At 39.4% G+C, this 13774-nt stretch overlaps 1 protein-coding gene across 2 annotated transcripts in view; it reads left to right on the plus strand.

The window, feature by feature from the left end:
• Window positions 1–13774, plus strand: part of DNM3 (dynamin 3) — a 533795-nt gene that overhangs the window by 381965 nt on the left and 138056 nt on the right. For both annotated transcript variants that reach the window (XM_059147002.1, XM_059147003.1), the window contains one exon: window positions 10302–10411. In XM_059147002.1, the coding sequence (XP_059002985.1) occupies window positions 10302–10411 (110 nt within the window). The remainder of the gene's footprint in view (window positions 1–10301; window positions 10412–13774) is intronic.

A 13774-nucleotide genomic window follows, 5' to 3' on the forward strand; every position in this document is an offset into this window, starting at 1 on the left:
TCTCATGTATAGAACTTTTTTCCTGGCTAAAGACTCTGAGTGAAAAGCCCTGGAAACTCATAGCTGTATAAACCATCTCCTTCCTGCTCCCTCCCCCTCTCTCTCACACACACACACAAGCTAATAATCAGTTCATTTTTTTAAAAATCATGTATTGTTGGGAAATGCTGTTGTGCTCTACTGACTATTCATTTTTTTCTAAAACACAATTGTCTGTAATGACTAGGTACAGATACCGTATGTCCAGAGTTCTTAACGGTCCAACCACAGCATCTAATCTGGCTGTTTTCAGTAGAAAAATATTTATTAAGGAAGATAAGTTGCTCAGAGAACCGTTGGGAGGGCAAAATCGGGCTGACTTTCCCGGACTGGTTCTCCAAACTGGAGTTCGGAGCTGGGGTTGCCAGGGAGCTGCTGCCCCCGCCCCATAGTCGGGAAGCCCTCACCCCATTACAGCCTCGGGGTGCAGAGCCAGCCCACCTCTGCCATGCTGAGGGCCAGTGAAGCAGGTGCCACATACTCTGTAACTCCCGGGCGTGACTCCTTTCTGAGTCCCAGCCTGGCATGGATAGGGATATACCAGATTGGCTGGAACTCCGTGTCATCTGGAGCCCCAGCCACGAGAGCAAGGTTGGGAAGGGGGAGTTTTGAATTGAGCTCAGACGTTACAAGGAGTTTGGAAGAGGCGTTGACAGCCCATCCTCAGAGTCCACTTAATAGCTGTGATGCGTCTAATCTACTCAGATTCTGTGGAAACTCTGTGCATGGGTGAGGCTTGCAGAATATAGGATCTCTCTATAAGGTGATCAGATAGCAAGCGGCTCTTTTCATTGAAATGTTAGAATATGGAGCATTTTCTCGAAACTCCTTACCTCCCCCGAGAAGAGTCTGACAGTCCTGCTTGCTGGAGGCAGAGAAGCGCATCTGGCTGCTGGTACTCTGGGGTAGAGCAGGGAAAGGGAAGGAGAGACATTTCAACCTGAAGACTTTCACTAAGTTCTCAAGCTTTTAATTCCACTTTTGCTGTTCACCCTGCCTGCTATCTCTGGTCCCAAAAACTTCTCTAGTGAAGTTCTCTCTCTAGAGAAACCCTCTTCTCTCCTTCTAGGGGTTGGAATTGTGCTGCTTTGTATTGAGGGGCTAACCCCGTGTCATTAGTTCTGTGTATTTCTGTATATCCCATCTTGCTGTCTCAGCCCCACAACTGTCCCCTCACATAGGGTCTCAGGTGCCTCCAAGGAACAGGACAGGGCCCCGCTGGGGTGGCTTCTCCTCCATTCTCTCCCCCTGTAGGAATTTGGGGGAATAACTCCTTTCTGTGCTAAGTCAATGAATACTCCTCTGCCTTCTCTTTCCCAAAGCTTTCCGGAAATTTCTTGTCTACTGTTTCCTCCCCTCCCGTTTTCTTTACCCTTGTGGGTCAATAGCTTTTTGTTCTTTTACTCTCATCATAATGGTTTGGGGGAGAGAGAAGTGTTGTGGTCAGTCTGTCATGCTTAGCCGAAAGTCCTTTGAATTTATTCTTTAGTATGCTTCTCATTTTCAGTCTTGGACATTTTCGATCTTGTGTGTATAAATATTCATGAATATTTCTTTAAATGTAAGAATTAATATTAGAGATTAAATATAAAAATTTGAGAATAAAGTCTTTAATTTTCTCATATAAAATTACAAAGTCCTTTTTTTGGGAGGAGAGGAGAGCCTCTATTTTGAGGCTATTAGAGGTACCTGGAAATACAATATACACTAAGCGCCAAGCCAACAAACAAGAAGTGGTACGGGCTAAGAATGCAAAGAGAGTGGAGGAGGGAGCCCTCCAGTGGGCTCTTAATGGCCAGGCAGGCTTCCTGGAGGAGGTGGAAATTGAACCGGACTATGACGAGAGGGAAGGAGCCAGGAAAAGAATAAGGTCTCGAGTTGGGTAATGGCAAGTACTGCTGTCTCCCCCTTACCCAGTGGGGATGTGCCAGCCAGTAGCTCCATTTAAGGATCTGAGTGTGTGCAGAGGCAGCAGACAGGAAGCCAATGGCATATAAGCCACAGAGTTCTCTTGGACCTACTATGACAGCCCAGCAAGCCTACACATGGGCAGTTTCTTCAGTGCCCAAGATGAAAAATATAAAGAAGTACTTTTTACTAGCAGCCTCCTGGCTCACAGATGCTGTTTACTACTCAAGATGTAATTCTGATTAAAGCAAGGAATTAAGCTTAAATGAAAAGATGGACAGTTTGTATTACGAGTTTCATCCTTGTACATCTCTATAGTTATAACTTCTTAATAGCAATAAACACCAGATTTTAGTTTTCAACAGCATGTGTCTCTAGTATTCTGGTATTCTCAAAATTTTTATGGCCTTTCTCTTTTCTTTGATATTTTGATTATTTTCTAAGTCACTCATCATCTCTGAGTCCTTAATCTAAGCAAAGCACTATGCCAGCCCACGCGGGGACTCGATCATATGTTCATCCAACACGTGTTTGATGAGTGTCAACTATGCAGCTAAAACTAAGAAGGAAACAGTTGCTTCCCTCCAAGAGTTTATGCCTTGATCCTGAAGTCAGGACATAGTTACATAGTAGCAGAGGAGCAAGATACATAGGAGGATTAACAACAACAATAATAGTAATAATAGCAGCAGATCTGTTCTTTCCCTAGGAGTATACCTTGTGGTTGAAAAGGCAGAGCATACACACACTTTGGTTAAATCCTCAGCCACTTAGAGATAAGATGAGAGTAAACCGAGCATAGCATTTCTGTCAAACTATCGAACTGGGGTGAGAGACATTCTGGAAATGGCAGAGGTGGCATCAGAGTGCCCAGCTAGGCGGGATGGTGTGACAAGGCTGGTTTGAACCAGAATCCCATCCATGGATCGGGAGATACCAGTGTGCTTGGTTAGAAATTGCAGGGAGCTGGATGGAGCTGCTTGGGGTAGGAGACCTAGAGAGTGAGGCCCATCAGGTTCCTGGCAGGCCAGGGGAGGGCAGAGCCTGGGCACCAGAGAACGAGGCTGGCAGGTGGACCAGACTCCAGAGAAGGATCTGGAAATCCAGGCTTGTGTACCAGAGCCCTTCGGTGTTCCAGCTGCATTTCTTAGAGGCAACATCTGAGCAAAAAGATGAGTCTATGGGCAGGTTTTCTCATCGCCCTGCTTCTGCCCCAATTAGGGGAGCCTCACTTTTTAATCTTCCCAATGTAATGAGTTTCGGTGTCAGAATTTTTTTTAAAGCATCCTCCAATGTAAAAATAAGAAGTCTGCAAGTGTTATGGAGACAGAAGAGAAGACAGAAAAATGAGACCTGTGATACTTTAAGGAAAAAAAAATGTGCATTAAGTCTAAACTGGACGGAGTCTTCATTTGCAGGAGCTCTGAGTTGAAGAGAAGCAGAGTAGCAAAATAGGCAGTGGTATTTCTGGTGGGGAAAACATAGTATAGACAAAGACAAGAAGATACGGTTAAGTGTGTTCTGTGTGGAAAATAAAAATGTGTTGACTTTCCTGGAAAGTAAGAGTCCTGTGGTTGGCACAGTGGGTATGTTGAGGAATTTGGATTTACTCTGAATGTCAGGACAGGGTCATTTTGAAGAATGGAGGGGGTTGAGGAGCATGATGAAAATGTGTGCTGGCATACCTCTTGTGTCGGTTCCTCAAAGGATGGAAGGCTAGCATCAATTTATGGGAGCATCACGTTTTTCCTGGCCGAGGTACCTACCCCAAAACCCAGGGTAATGTCTCTAGTTTCCCTGTTCACAAACATTCTGGCCACAGTGTGTCAAGGAAAAAAGAAAACTTTCTCAGGAAAAATATTGATCAGCATTATTATCTCTTGAGTAACAAGCAAATTATAATAACAAAAGAATCCCAAGTTATCTCATGAGGTTTCCAGGGTTCTGCAAAAACATTTACAGTCCCTGGATGAGGGGGATTAATTTTCAACTTGGACTCATCTATGGGCGACTGCCCTGTTTTTGGACCAGGTTCTTGGTGGCGCAGTCTGTGTCCTCCTTTGGCTGGTGCAATGGTGCTGTCCGTGTGGCTTGCACACACTGCCGTCTGCATGGGTCATAGGAATGTTCTGTTCATTGCTAGCAGGGTGGTGTGGCACTGAGAGGACGGATATGTCAGTTTCTCCATTGGAGAAGAGACATTTAACAAATTAGAAGTAGACAGTATGACAAACGTAGTTATGGAGAATAAACATGGGTATCATTATGTGGGTACGAGAAGGGGAGTGATCACAACTGGGAGTCTTTGCTCTAGTAAAGTTCAGCTAGTCTCAGCAGTAGGGAATATTCTGTTAATCTGTCATGAAACCTCATTCTATTCTGATTATTTATTAGCCTGAGAAATAGTATCACAATCTTATGAAATAAATTTGGTGCCATTGTTACGTATTTCAAAAATATATTTGGTGCCATTGCTGACTTTTTCATATATTTTTCTTCATTCTTTCTAATTTCTTATGCTCTCCTGTTTTGTTTTTAAATTTACATCTATTCTTACCTCTTCAGAACAATGTATTTCCTGGTTTAGGTTTTTGTATTGCTTTGAGGTATATTGAAATATTACTGTGCAGGCATGTGTTTAAGCCATGAGATTTGTATTAATAAAATCAAGTATATGGTTTCGGTTAGTAAAATTCCACCTAATAGGATACTACCAGAAAGCTGTAAATTCATTCAGAATCAGTCTTTCAGTCATTAAAATAAGATTTTATATCACTCCTGTTTAATTTTTAGGATAATAGTATAGACATACTCATTATATCTATGAAAATAGGTAGGAGATAGGTAAACACAGTAGTAAAATGGAGTAAGTATGACATAGTGGTAAAATTTCATCATGTTGGGATTTTATTTCTGTTGGAATTTTATTTCTGCTGCATCACTTACAGTCAAATGTGTCTTAAACAGTTTCTGGACGTATACATCTGTACATGAACTGGTTACATGTGAACACAGAAGAGTTCTAACATACACCTTGCCCTCAAAGAGCTTCCAATTCATTTGAAGAGGCAAGCAGAGCATAAGTAAGAAATGCCACCCTACATAGCCTAGGACAAAGACCATGGGAAATGTAATAGCATATAAAAAAGATCTATATGGCGCACCCAGGCGGTACAGTTAGTTGAGCGTCCAAATCTTGGTGTCAGCTCAGGCTGTGGTCCCATGGTCGTGGGATTGAGCCTCTGCGTCGGGCTTCCTGCTCAGGGCAGAGTCTGCTTCAGATTCTCTCTTCTTATCCCTCTGCGGCTCCTGCTAGGACACTCTCTCTCTAAAATAAATAAATAAATAAAAGTCTTAAAAAAAAAATAAAAACACATATATGACATGCTGCAATCAAAACCCCTTATGGGGTAGGTGGTACTTGACCTAAATGTCAAGGCCATTAGTACGTGCCTTCCTGGAGGGAAGAAGACATTCCTAGCAAGAAGAAGCCATAGAAACAGAAGCAGAGAGAAATATCCATGACAGTCAATCTAAACATTGTAAAGATTTCATGATCAAAATATGTGCCAATCCATTAAGCATCTTTTAGAGGTTTTTTTTTTTTTTCTTTCTTACAGAGTTTTTATTTGATTCTCAAAGGTATATGACTGTCAAATATCCTACTCAATATTTGGCTTTTGTTATCATTTTCAAATTAATTCAACAAATATTTATAATATGGTATATAAATTTCAATGACCCACACTATGATAGGCATTATAATATATAGAAATGAAGAACTTGTTTCAACCTTGAATATTTTGCTGCCTTTTTGGTGAGAAAATGTATATACAAATCAGATTCAAGGTAGTCATCAAACCAAGGACACTCCAACATTCCCCAAGTTTGAAACTCCCTACATATAAATCACCAGGTATGTAAAGACTTTCCAATCCTTTGCATATGCAGGAGCTATTCCTGTCCACATACGCAACCTCTCTTCATACCCACTGTAGCTCCTTCCTGCAACCAAGTTCTGCTGATGGTGCCCTGCCAGCTAGAAACCATCATTGGTCACTTGTGGATCTCACATCTGTCGTCCATTGATCCTTTTGTTTGCTTACAAGATCACTGAAAACGTCCTGTAGCATATAATTACCACCTCGCTCTACCTTGATTCATCTGCCTTTTGCGACTCAGAGTTCAGGTGCTTTCCTCAGACGGCATCCGGTCACACATTTAATGGATCCTTTGGGGGCCTCTCTTATTTCCCCTCTTTCTTCTAATACTTGTCAAGTCCCTGGAAGGAAAGAATACAAACTCTCCCATGTCCCTTTTCTCTTGGAACAAAGAGCCCTTGCGCGCCTCCCTACGGAAAGTGCTAGTAACCGTGTTGTACTGAGGAGAGGAAAGATATCGTGTTTAAAAATGAAAAAAAAAAAAGTTGAATTAGTGACATTAGTTTCTAAAGCTTTTGAAAATATGCAGAAGTTTCTTTCTGAATCTTTATGAAAAAAAAAAAAAAAAAAAAAAACCTTCCTCTAAAATGTTACAAGTGCTTCCTCCAAAATGTCTACCTCTTTCGTGGAGCCCTGGGTGTGGTGCATAAACAATGAATTTTGGAACACTGAAAAAACAATTAAATTAAATTAAAAAAATAAAATATCAAATTATATCTTATTTATTTATAAATGCTACAAAAGCATTTTCTACTTTTTAGTTTTCTTTGCAAATGTAACCTACCTGAACAACAGAATCGACTGAACGTTCTGAATTCCAAATGAACAACCTTCATGCGCATTGTGTAGTGTCGTGCACTACATGCACATTGTATAAGGTGAGGATGCATCATGGAACGTGTCATTCAAAACGAATGAACAATACCTATTATATGAATTGAAAGGAGAGAGAGAGACAGGGGGTGACAAAGACATGGATAGATTCATAAACTTGGAAACACTTTTTGCACAGAAGGTAAAACTTGAACTTGACTGTAAATAATAAACTGATGTGGTAGGGAGAAGTCAAAAGGGTATCTCAAGATGGGAAAAGTTGCATTTGGTTGAAATGGAGACTTTTTATGAAAGAGGCAAAGATACTGACCAACCAGAATTGGGCCAATTTGTAGGTGTTTCATGGGACGGAAGTGACTGACGTCACATTAAGGAATTTCATGGATTTTCTTCCAGAAATAAGGGAGAGCTATGGAAATTTGGAAGGGCCGTCATGGATTCGACAGAGTAGTTTTAGAAATTTGCCCCTCCTTGGTGATGGTCAAGGAATTAGAAAGCAAAAAGATGAGCTAGGAGGCCCTTTGTAGCTACGTGAGATGCCAGAGGCCTGGACTAATGTGGTGGGAATGTTGGACAACGGGAGCTCTGACTAATGCCCCGTAGTCTTGATGGAAGAAATGATGGAGGTGAAGGAAAACAATACCTTAGAAGGGATAGTGGGGTTTCAGACTGGCTGACTGGGAGGACGCAAAATACACCTAATGGCAGAAACAGAGAGGTCAGAAGAGGAAAAATAGATGGAGAGGCACCTGCCTGGCTCAGTCAGTAGACCATGGGATTTTTTAAAATCTTGGGACCATGAGTTCAAGGCCTGCACTGGCATAGAGCTACGTTATAAATAAATTGGTTGGAAGAGAGGCTATGTGTCCCAGCTCTGTCAATGGAAAATTAATGTGAGCCGCTTAATGTCATTTTAAATTGCCTGGCAGCCATATTCAAAACGCTAAAAATAAACAGATGAAATTGCATTTAATAATATTTTATTTGCCCTAATATGTTCCAAATACGATCATTTTTACATTTAATCAGTATAAAAATATCAATGAGATCATGTACATTCTTTTTCTCACGCTAAGTCTTTGAAATCTGGTGTGTATTTAATACGTAGAGCACATCCCAGTTTAACTGGCTACACTTCAGGTGCCCAGTAGTGACCGTGGCTGGTGGTTACCATATTGGACAGGGTATCATTGGCCAGTTTAATAGAACCAGCAAATAGTATGTAGCAAATGTTTCAATTAAGCTGGTGCTAAGATTACTGTATTTTGGAAATTAGAATTGTTTATCCTTTCTCCTCCTCTATTCCGTTTGCTTATTTTAGCTACTTCAGATTCAAGATGTTCTTTTAACAGAACATCATTCTTTCCCCAAAGCACCAAGAATTTTAGAAATACCCATGATAGATTGCTTCATTGCTCTAATTCTCCACTTGACTTACAACTTTAATTAAACAAGTCAGTCTGAATCTTCTTTTTCTTCTCCCTTTTTCAGTCTTAAAACTCTTGGTTATGAAATGATTTAGCAATTTGTCCTCAAAAACCTTGGATAAATGACACTTAATACTTTGGAAATGAAACCACATTTTTCATGTTCCCCCTGTCCACATATGTGTGTATTTCTCCAGCATTTAATGTCTGACATAAACTCGCTGGAGTGGGGTCTTCACTATATGCTAAAGAACGCAGTTTGAAAGGGAGCGCACTTGTATAGAAAACACGCCAAGGACATTGTGTTCCATCTTTACAATGAAATACAGATTTCCCATTAAAAGGCGAATCCATCATTTCAAAAGGTTGAATAGGATGGTGCATTAAAAAAATCCAGCTGCTGAAATTTAGGGCATTGAAAAACATCCAATAAAAAAAAATGTTCCCTGGGTTTCAAGCATTTTCATTTGATTATGTATTGGATAGCTTTTCATTCAATCTGTGATCTTGCCTCTTCGAATTCTGTCCTAAAATAGTCTGACAAGTGTTCCAAACAAGTTAGACTCAACTATGATACTTCATTAACTTAAATTATGCATTTTTTAATTTAGAATATCCGTGTGTTTGCTAATATATTATTAATTTTTGCACAAGAAATACTGGAACTTTCTTACAGTGCCTTGCTTTTTCATGCTTATTCTTAGGCTTCTCTCACTCCCATTTCATTTTTTTTTTTTTAATGTTTTTTGAGCTTCTTTGATGACATCGTCTGCCAGGCAACCCGTTTTGTTCTCCAACCAACTTCCTCCAACTGATTTAGCTCTCTACCTCTCTCTGCCTCCCTATTCTGTTGTGCTCTACCCAACTTCTCTCTAATTAATTTAAGACTAAGAAGTGGCAAAGCCAGTGATTCTCTGCGCAGTAACTCTCTATGGTCCCCACAAGCTGGCTAGGGTATACACACACACACACACACACACACACACACACACACACACACACGAAGAGTTCTACTCCACTCTCCAAACAAAAAGGCTTATGTCAAACATGTCTGTACAGTGCATGCATTTTTTGATGGGAAATACATAATAGTAGTTTATTAAAAGTCATGGCTAACTAAGTCTCTGTTCTTCCCTCCTTGGAGTCTAGGCCTGCTTTTTCTCAGGACCAGCACTAGAGACACAGGCTGGGACCATTATAGGGTGTTGTTGAACAGGGACTGTGCTAAAATGCTCCTGGTAATAGATATTGACTAAGTTTCTTAAGCTGAGTGTCTGATTGTCTCTAGTAGACAATTGTTGGGCAGGTATGTGTATGATAATATTGTCCCTGAGCCAATCCCTAATAGTCAATGTTTCTAAGAATTCTTTGGCATCTGGTACGTTGCACTAAGACCAGTTTAGTCCCATTCACAGACCCCCCTCCCCAATTTCCAATTTCTTTCTAAAGAATTATTAATTTTAGAAGAGAATTTATCCTAGTTAATATCAGTCTATTTCTCATGGATTTTTTTTTTCCTCAAAGAGCTCAACAGTGGAATCACTTTCTTCTGGACGCACATTTTATTGTATAAGACCAGTGCTCTAACCCCTGAGCTATGGAGCCCACATTTTATTCTAGACCCAAAGGAAGGAAGTACTCTGCTGTGCTTTCTCCTGGTTTATAGGGGGTGTTTCAAACCGGGGTCCTGTGTTTCGGGCTCTTGCCAGCACTGGCTATCAAAACTGCTTAGGCTGCAAATAAACTATGAAATGAAATCCATCTGGCGTTTCTCATTGAATTAGGACCAGAACATTTTTGTTAAATATTAACAGATGGCTAAATTCTTAATATCAAGCTAACATTTTAAAACATCTAAGGGGACCCACATGAGGAAGAAAGGAGAGAGGACCATGTGTTCTCTCTATCATTGAGCCCTTCTTCCTTCCTCTACACTTTTCCTCCCCTCATCCTTCCGACCCATGTGTTGAGAATCACGGAGTGTCTTTTCTCAGATAGCTTGTACTCCTTGGTAGCTGTTATCAAAAGAGTGCATGATGGTATCAAAATATTGTAATCTAATGTTGGCCAACTCAGGTGATGTGTTGTCATTGGCAGGCCTCAAGATCTTTTATTAAAGCCAATTTCTCTCCCTCTCTTTCTCTCTAAACAGGAAAAAGAAAAGAAGTATATGCTCCCTTTGGACAACTTGAAAGTTCGAGATGTGGAAAAGAGCTTTATGTCTAGCAAGCACATCTTTGCACTTTTTAATACAGAACAAAGGTAAGAAAAGGAACCAGCTTCTGTCTTCAGATACTTTTTCACTTGAATTTCTGTGTGATCTAGAGATCATACTTTCAAGAGTTCCTTTGGTCCCACCTTGAAATTTGTTAACCCAATGATTTTCCTTTTATTTAGCTTGTGTATTTAGCTTTCCCCATAGGCTATGGTTTCAAAAGATGAAAACGTAGACTCAGAAGGATCTTCGAGTATTAACTATTCCCTGTTCTTCCAGCAGGCGCCCAAATCATGCTGCTTTCATTCTTAAAGTACATTTTATTATTTTAAAGTCTTCCTTGTCCCGAATTTATTGTGTACATACTTACAAATTACTGCTATAATTTTTAATAGTATCTGTCCAGCATGGGTGGATATGACCCAAGACCTTCTTATATATATTAGGATGACACTTTTGCATTGGCAAATAGAATTATTCACTTAATGTGAATACAAACATGGGGTACTTCACAGTTTTCCAAGGCTTTATGCTCATTTTTTTAATCGGTTTCCCATGAGATCGAAAGATAGAGCAGCCTGGTGACCATTTTGTAAATGAGAACTGTAGCTCAGAGAGGTTAACCAACAGGAAGATCAGATCCTGGAGTTAGGACACAGGAAGCTTTGAACTGAGCCAGGACCTCTGGGTCTAAGTCCACTTTTCCTTCCACTTGTGTTTCTTACCTGGTTTTGTTGCTGGTGTGTGTTTGTTTTCCTGCCCCTCCACTACAACATCAAACTCAATTTGGGGCCGGTCCCGGCGTGCCGTGGTTACTTACTGAAGTCAAGTGGTGAAAGTACATAAACCAATGGAGAGGTTACAGGATGGCATGGAGACGCGTCAGAGAGTTACCACGAGGCGAGGATAACAAGATCTTTTCCAAATGGAAATGTTCTAGGAAGAAGCTAATTAATTTCTGTGAGTCAGTGATTAAGAGACTGAGTCATTAGGTGGCAGAGGCTAATTTTAACCCATCTCTTCAGGCCTTTTGTCTTTATTTAGAAATGAATGAAGTTCCTTGATTAGGTTCAATGACCAGCCCAGGGTCAATCACACAGTAAATTAAAATAGCAAAAGAAGCTTTCTTCCTACATTCCCAGTCAGCTACTCAGAGTGACTCATTATACAGAAATACTCAGAAAAACCACAAGAGCCAATCATTTAAAGAATCAAGGGGAAAGAAAATTAAATATAATTCCCCTACCGAACACTGAGATGGGAGTTTTTAAAGACTTAGTATTGTTCGAATATAGTTTATGAAAGAAACACTGTGACAATAAAGAGTAGAAAGGTTTCCTGGAGAGAGCAGTGGTGTGTCCTCGTAGTAGGGCCAGACTAAGCACTGTTTGCGCACTTTCCGCAAAGCAGTGGGTAATTGGGAGGTCCCAAAGGAGTCTTCACAGATGTGCTAGGCCTTTCTGCCTGGATGCAGAGCTGGAAGTGTGAATACTGCAGAAGATGCTGATTTGAGTTCTTGGTCAACCTGGAAAGTTCAGGTTATAAAAGAGCTTGGTCCAAAATTTTAAAAACTCAGACAGTGGTAGAGTATCTTTTTGGATGAAATACAACTGTGGGTGTTTTAGAGAGCAAAGACACCAGAATTAGATAACTCTGGAGCTCTAAGTTCTAGGTAGGTATTCTGGAAACCTAGAGTTCTCGGAAGGTAGTGAACTCTGCAGCCACTTCGCAGAGACCTTTGTGAGTACAAGATGTCCCATCTATAGTCCTATTTGCCATTGTCTTTCCTTGGAAATATGGATTATTTTCCATTATTTTCATACTGGTTAGGATCTCCAGTACAATGTTGACTATGATTGGGCATTCTTGTTTTGTTTTTGATTTTAAGGGGAATTATTTCATAATTTTATAATTAAGTACTTTCTGATAGGTAACTGGTATTAGGTAAAGAAGACCCCTTGTGTCCCTTGTTGCTAAGGTTTCTGTTTCTTTCTTAACCATGAGTGAGTGTTGAATTTTATCAAGAGCTTTTTCTGTTCCTACAGAAATTGTATAATTTTCTTCTTTAATCGGTTCATGTAGTGAAATAGATTAATAGACCTTCAGATGTTAAACCATCCTGATCTCCTGGGATTAAACTATGTCATGATGCAGTATTATTTATTATGCATTCCTGGCTCATTTACTAAGAATTTCCTCAGTCTTTTGCATCTGTGGTTATAAGTGAGATTGGACCATAAGTGCTTTTTTTTTTTTTTTTTATGCTGACCCTGCCTGGTTTTCATATATTTCTGAGCTTTTTAATTAAAGTGGGAATAAGTCCTTATTATTCTTTGGAATACTTTGTATAAGATAGGGATTAACTGTTAATTGATTATTTGGTAGAAGTCACCCATAAAACCAGCTGGCCCTAGTGAGAATAAACTTTTAGCTAGTGATTTAATGTATCTAATAATTATAGGTCTCTTAGGTTTTCTATTTTTATCATGGGTCATTTTGGGTAAATTGTATTTTTCTAGGAAATTGTCCACTCTATTCATTTTTAAGAACATTTGTATCAAGTATTTCTCAATGTCCTGTTTTTCAAATTCCTGCTGTATCTGAAATTTGACTCCTTTTTATTTCTAATATTAAACCCTATCTTTTTTAACATAATTTTTCTTACCAGACTTTGGACTTTTTTGATCCTTTTTTCGTGTATATTTTTTCTATTGCACTAATCTCTGATCTTTTCTTCAATATTTTCTTCCTTGTATTTTTTTGTATTTTGTTGGTCTTTTCCCCTAACTTCTTAATTTAGATGTGTAGCTCATCAGTTTTTGTCCTTTCTTTTTCTTATATACACATATACATTTATAGATTTCCCTCTAGGTAGTCTTGAAATATAATATTTCTTATCATTAAGTTCTGTTTTCTTCATCTTCTGTTTTTATGATCTTCATTATGATTTCTCCTGTGAGTCATTTAGAAGCATGTTTTGCATTTTTTAGTGCATAAACTTTTCTTGGTTTGTTGTTGATGATTCCTAACTTAATTGTATTGTGGTCAAAGAACACAGTCTGGACAAGGTGAATTTTCATAAATATTCATGTGTGCTTGAGAAGAATGAGTTGACTTGGAAGTGGGGTTCCCTGAGAGTCCATTGGATTGTCCGTATTCCATGTACTACTCAGTTTCTGTAATACTGTCTTTTTTCATATTAATTAATTCGAACAGTGAGTTTATATTAGGCAGCCATATATACGAGGCACGGGTCTATGCACTTAAAATACTTTTGTGAATAAAATAGATAAAAAAGATGGTACATTTTAGATTATGTTCCAGAGAGGGGTTTTGGCAGGAAGATAAAAGCCATAAAGAATCTCACTTTATTAGGGGGTATTAAAAACCTCACTTTTTGATTCTGAGCT

The sequence above is a fragment of the Mustela lutreola genome, chromosome 14, assembly GCF_030435805.1.
Source record: "Mustela lutreola isolate mMusLut2 chromosome 14, mMusLut2.pri, whole genome shotgun sequence".
NCBI lineage: Eukaryota > Metazoa > Chordata > Mammalia > Carnivora > Mustelidae > Mustela > Mustela lutreola.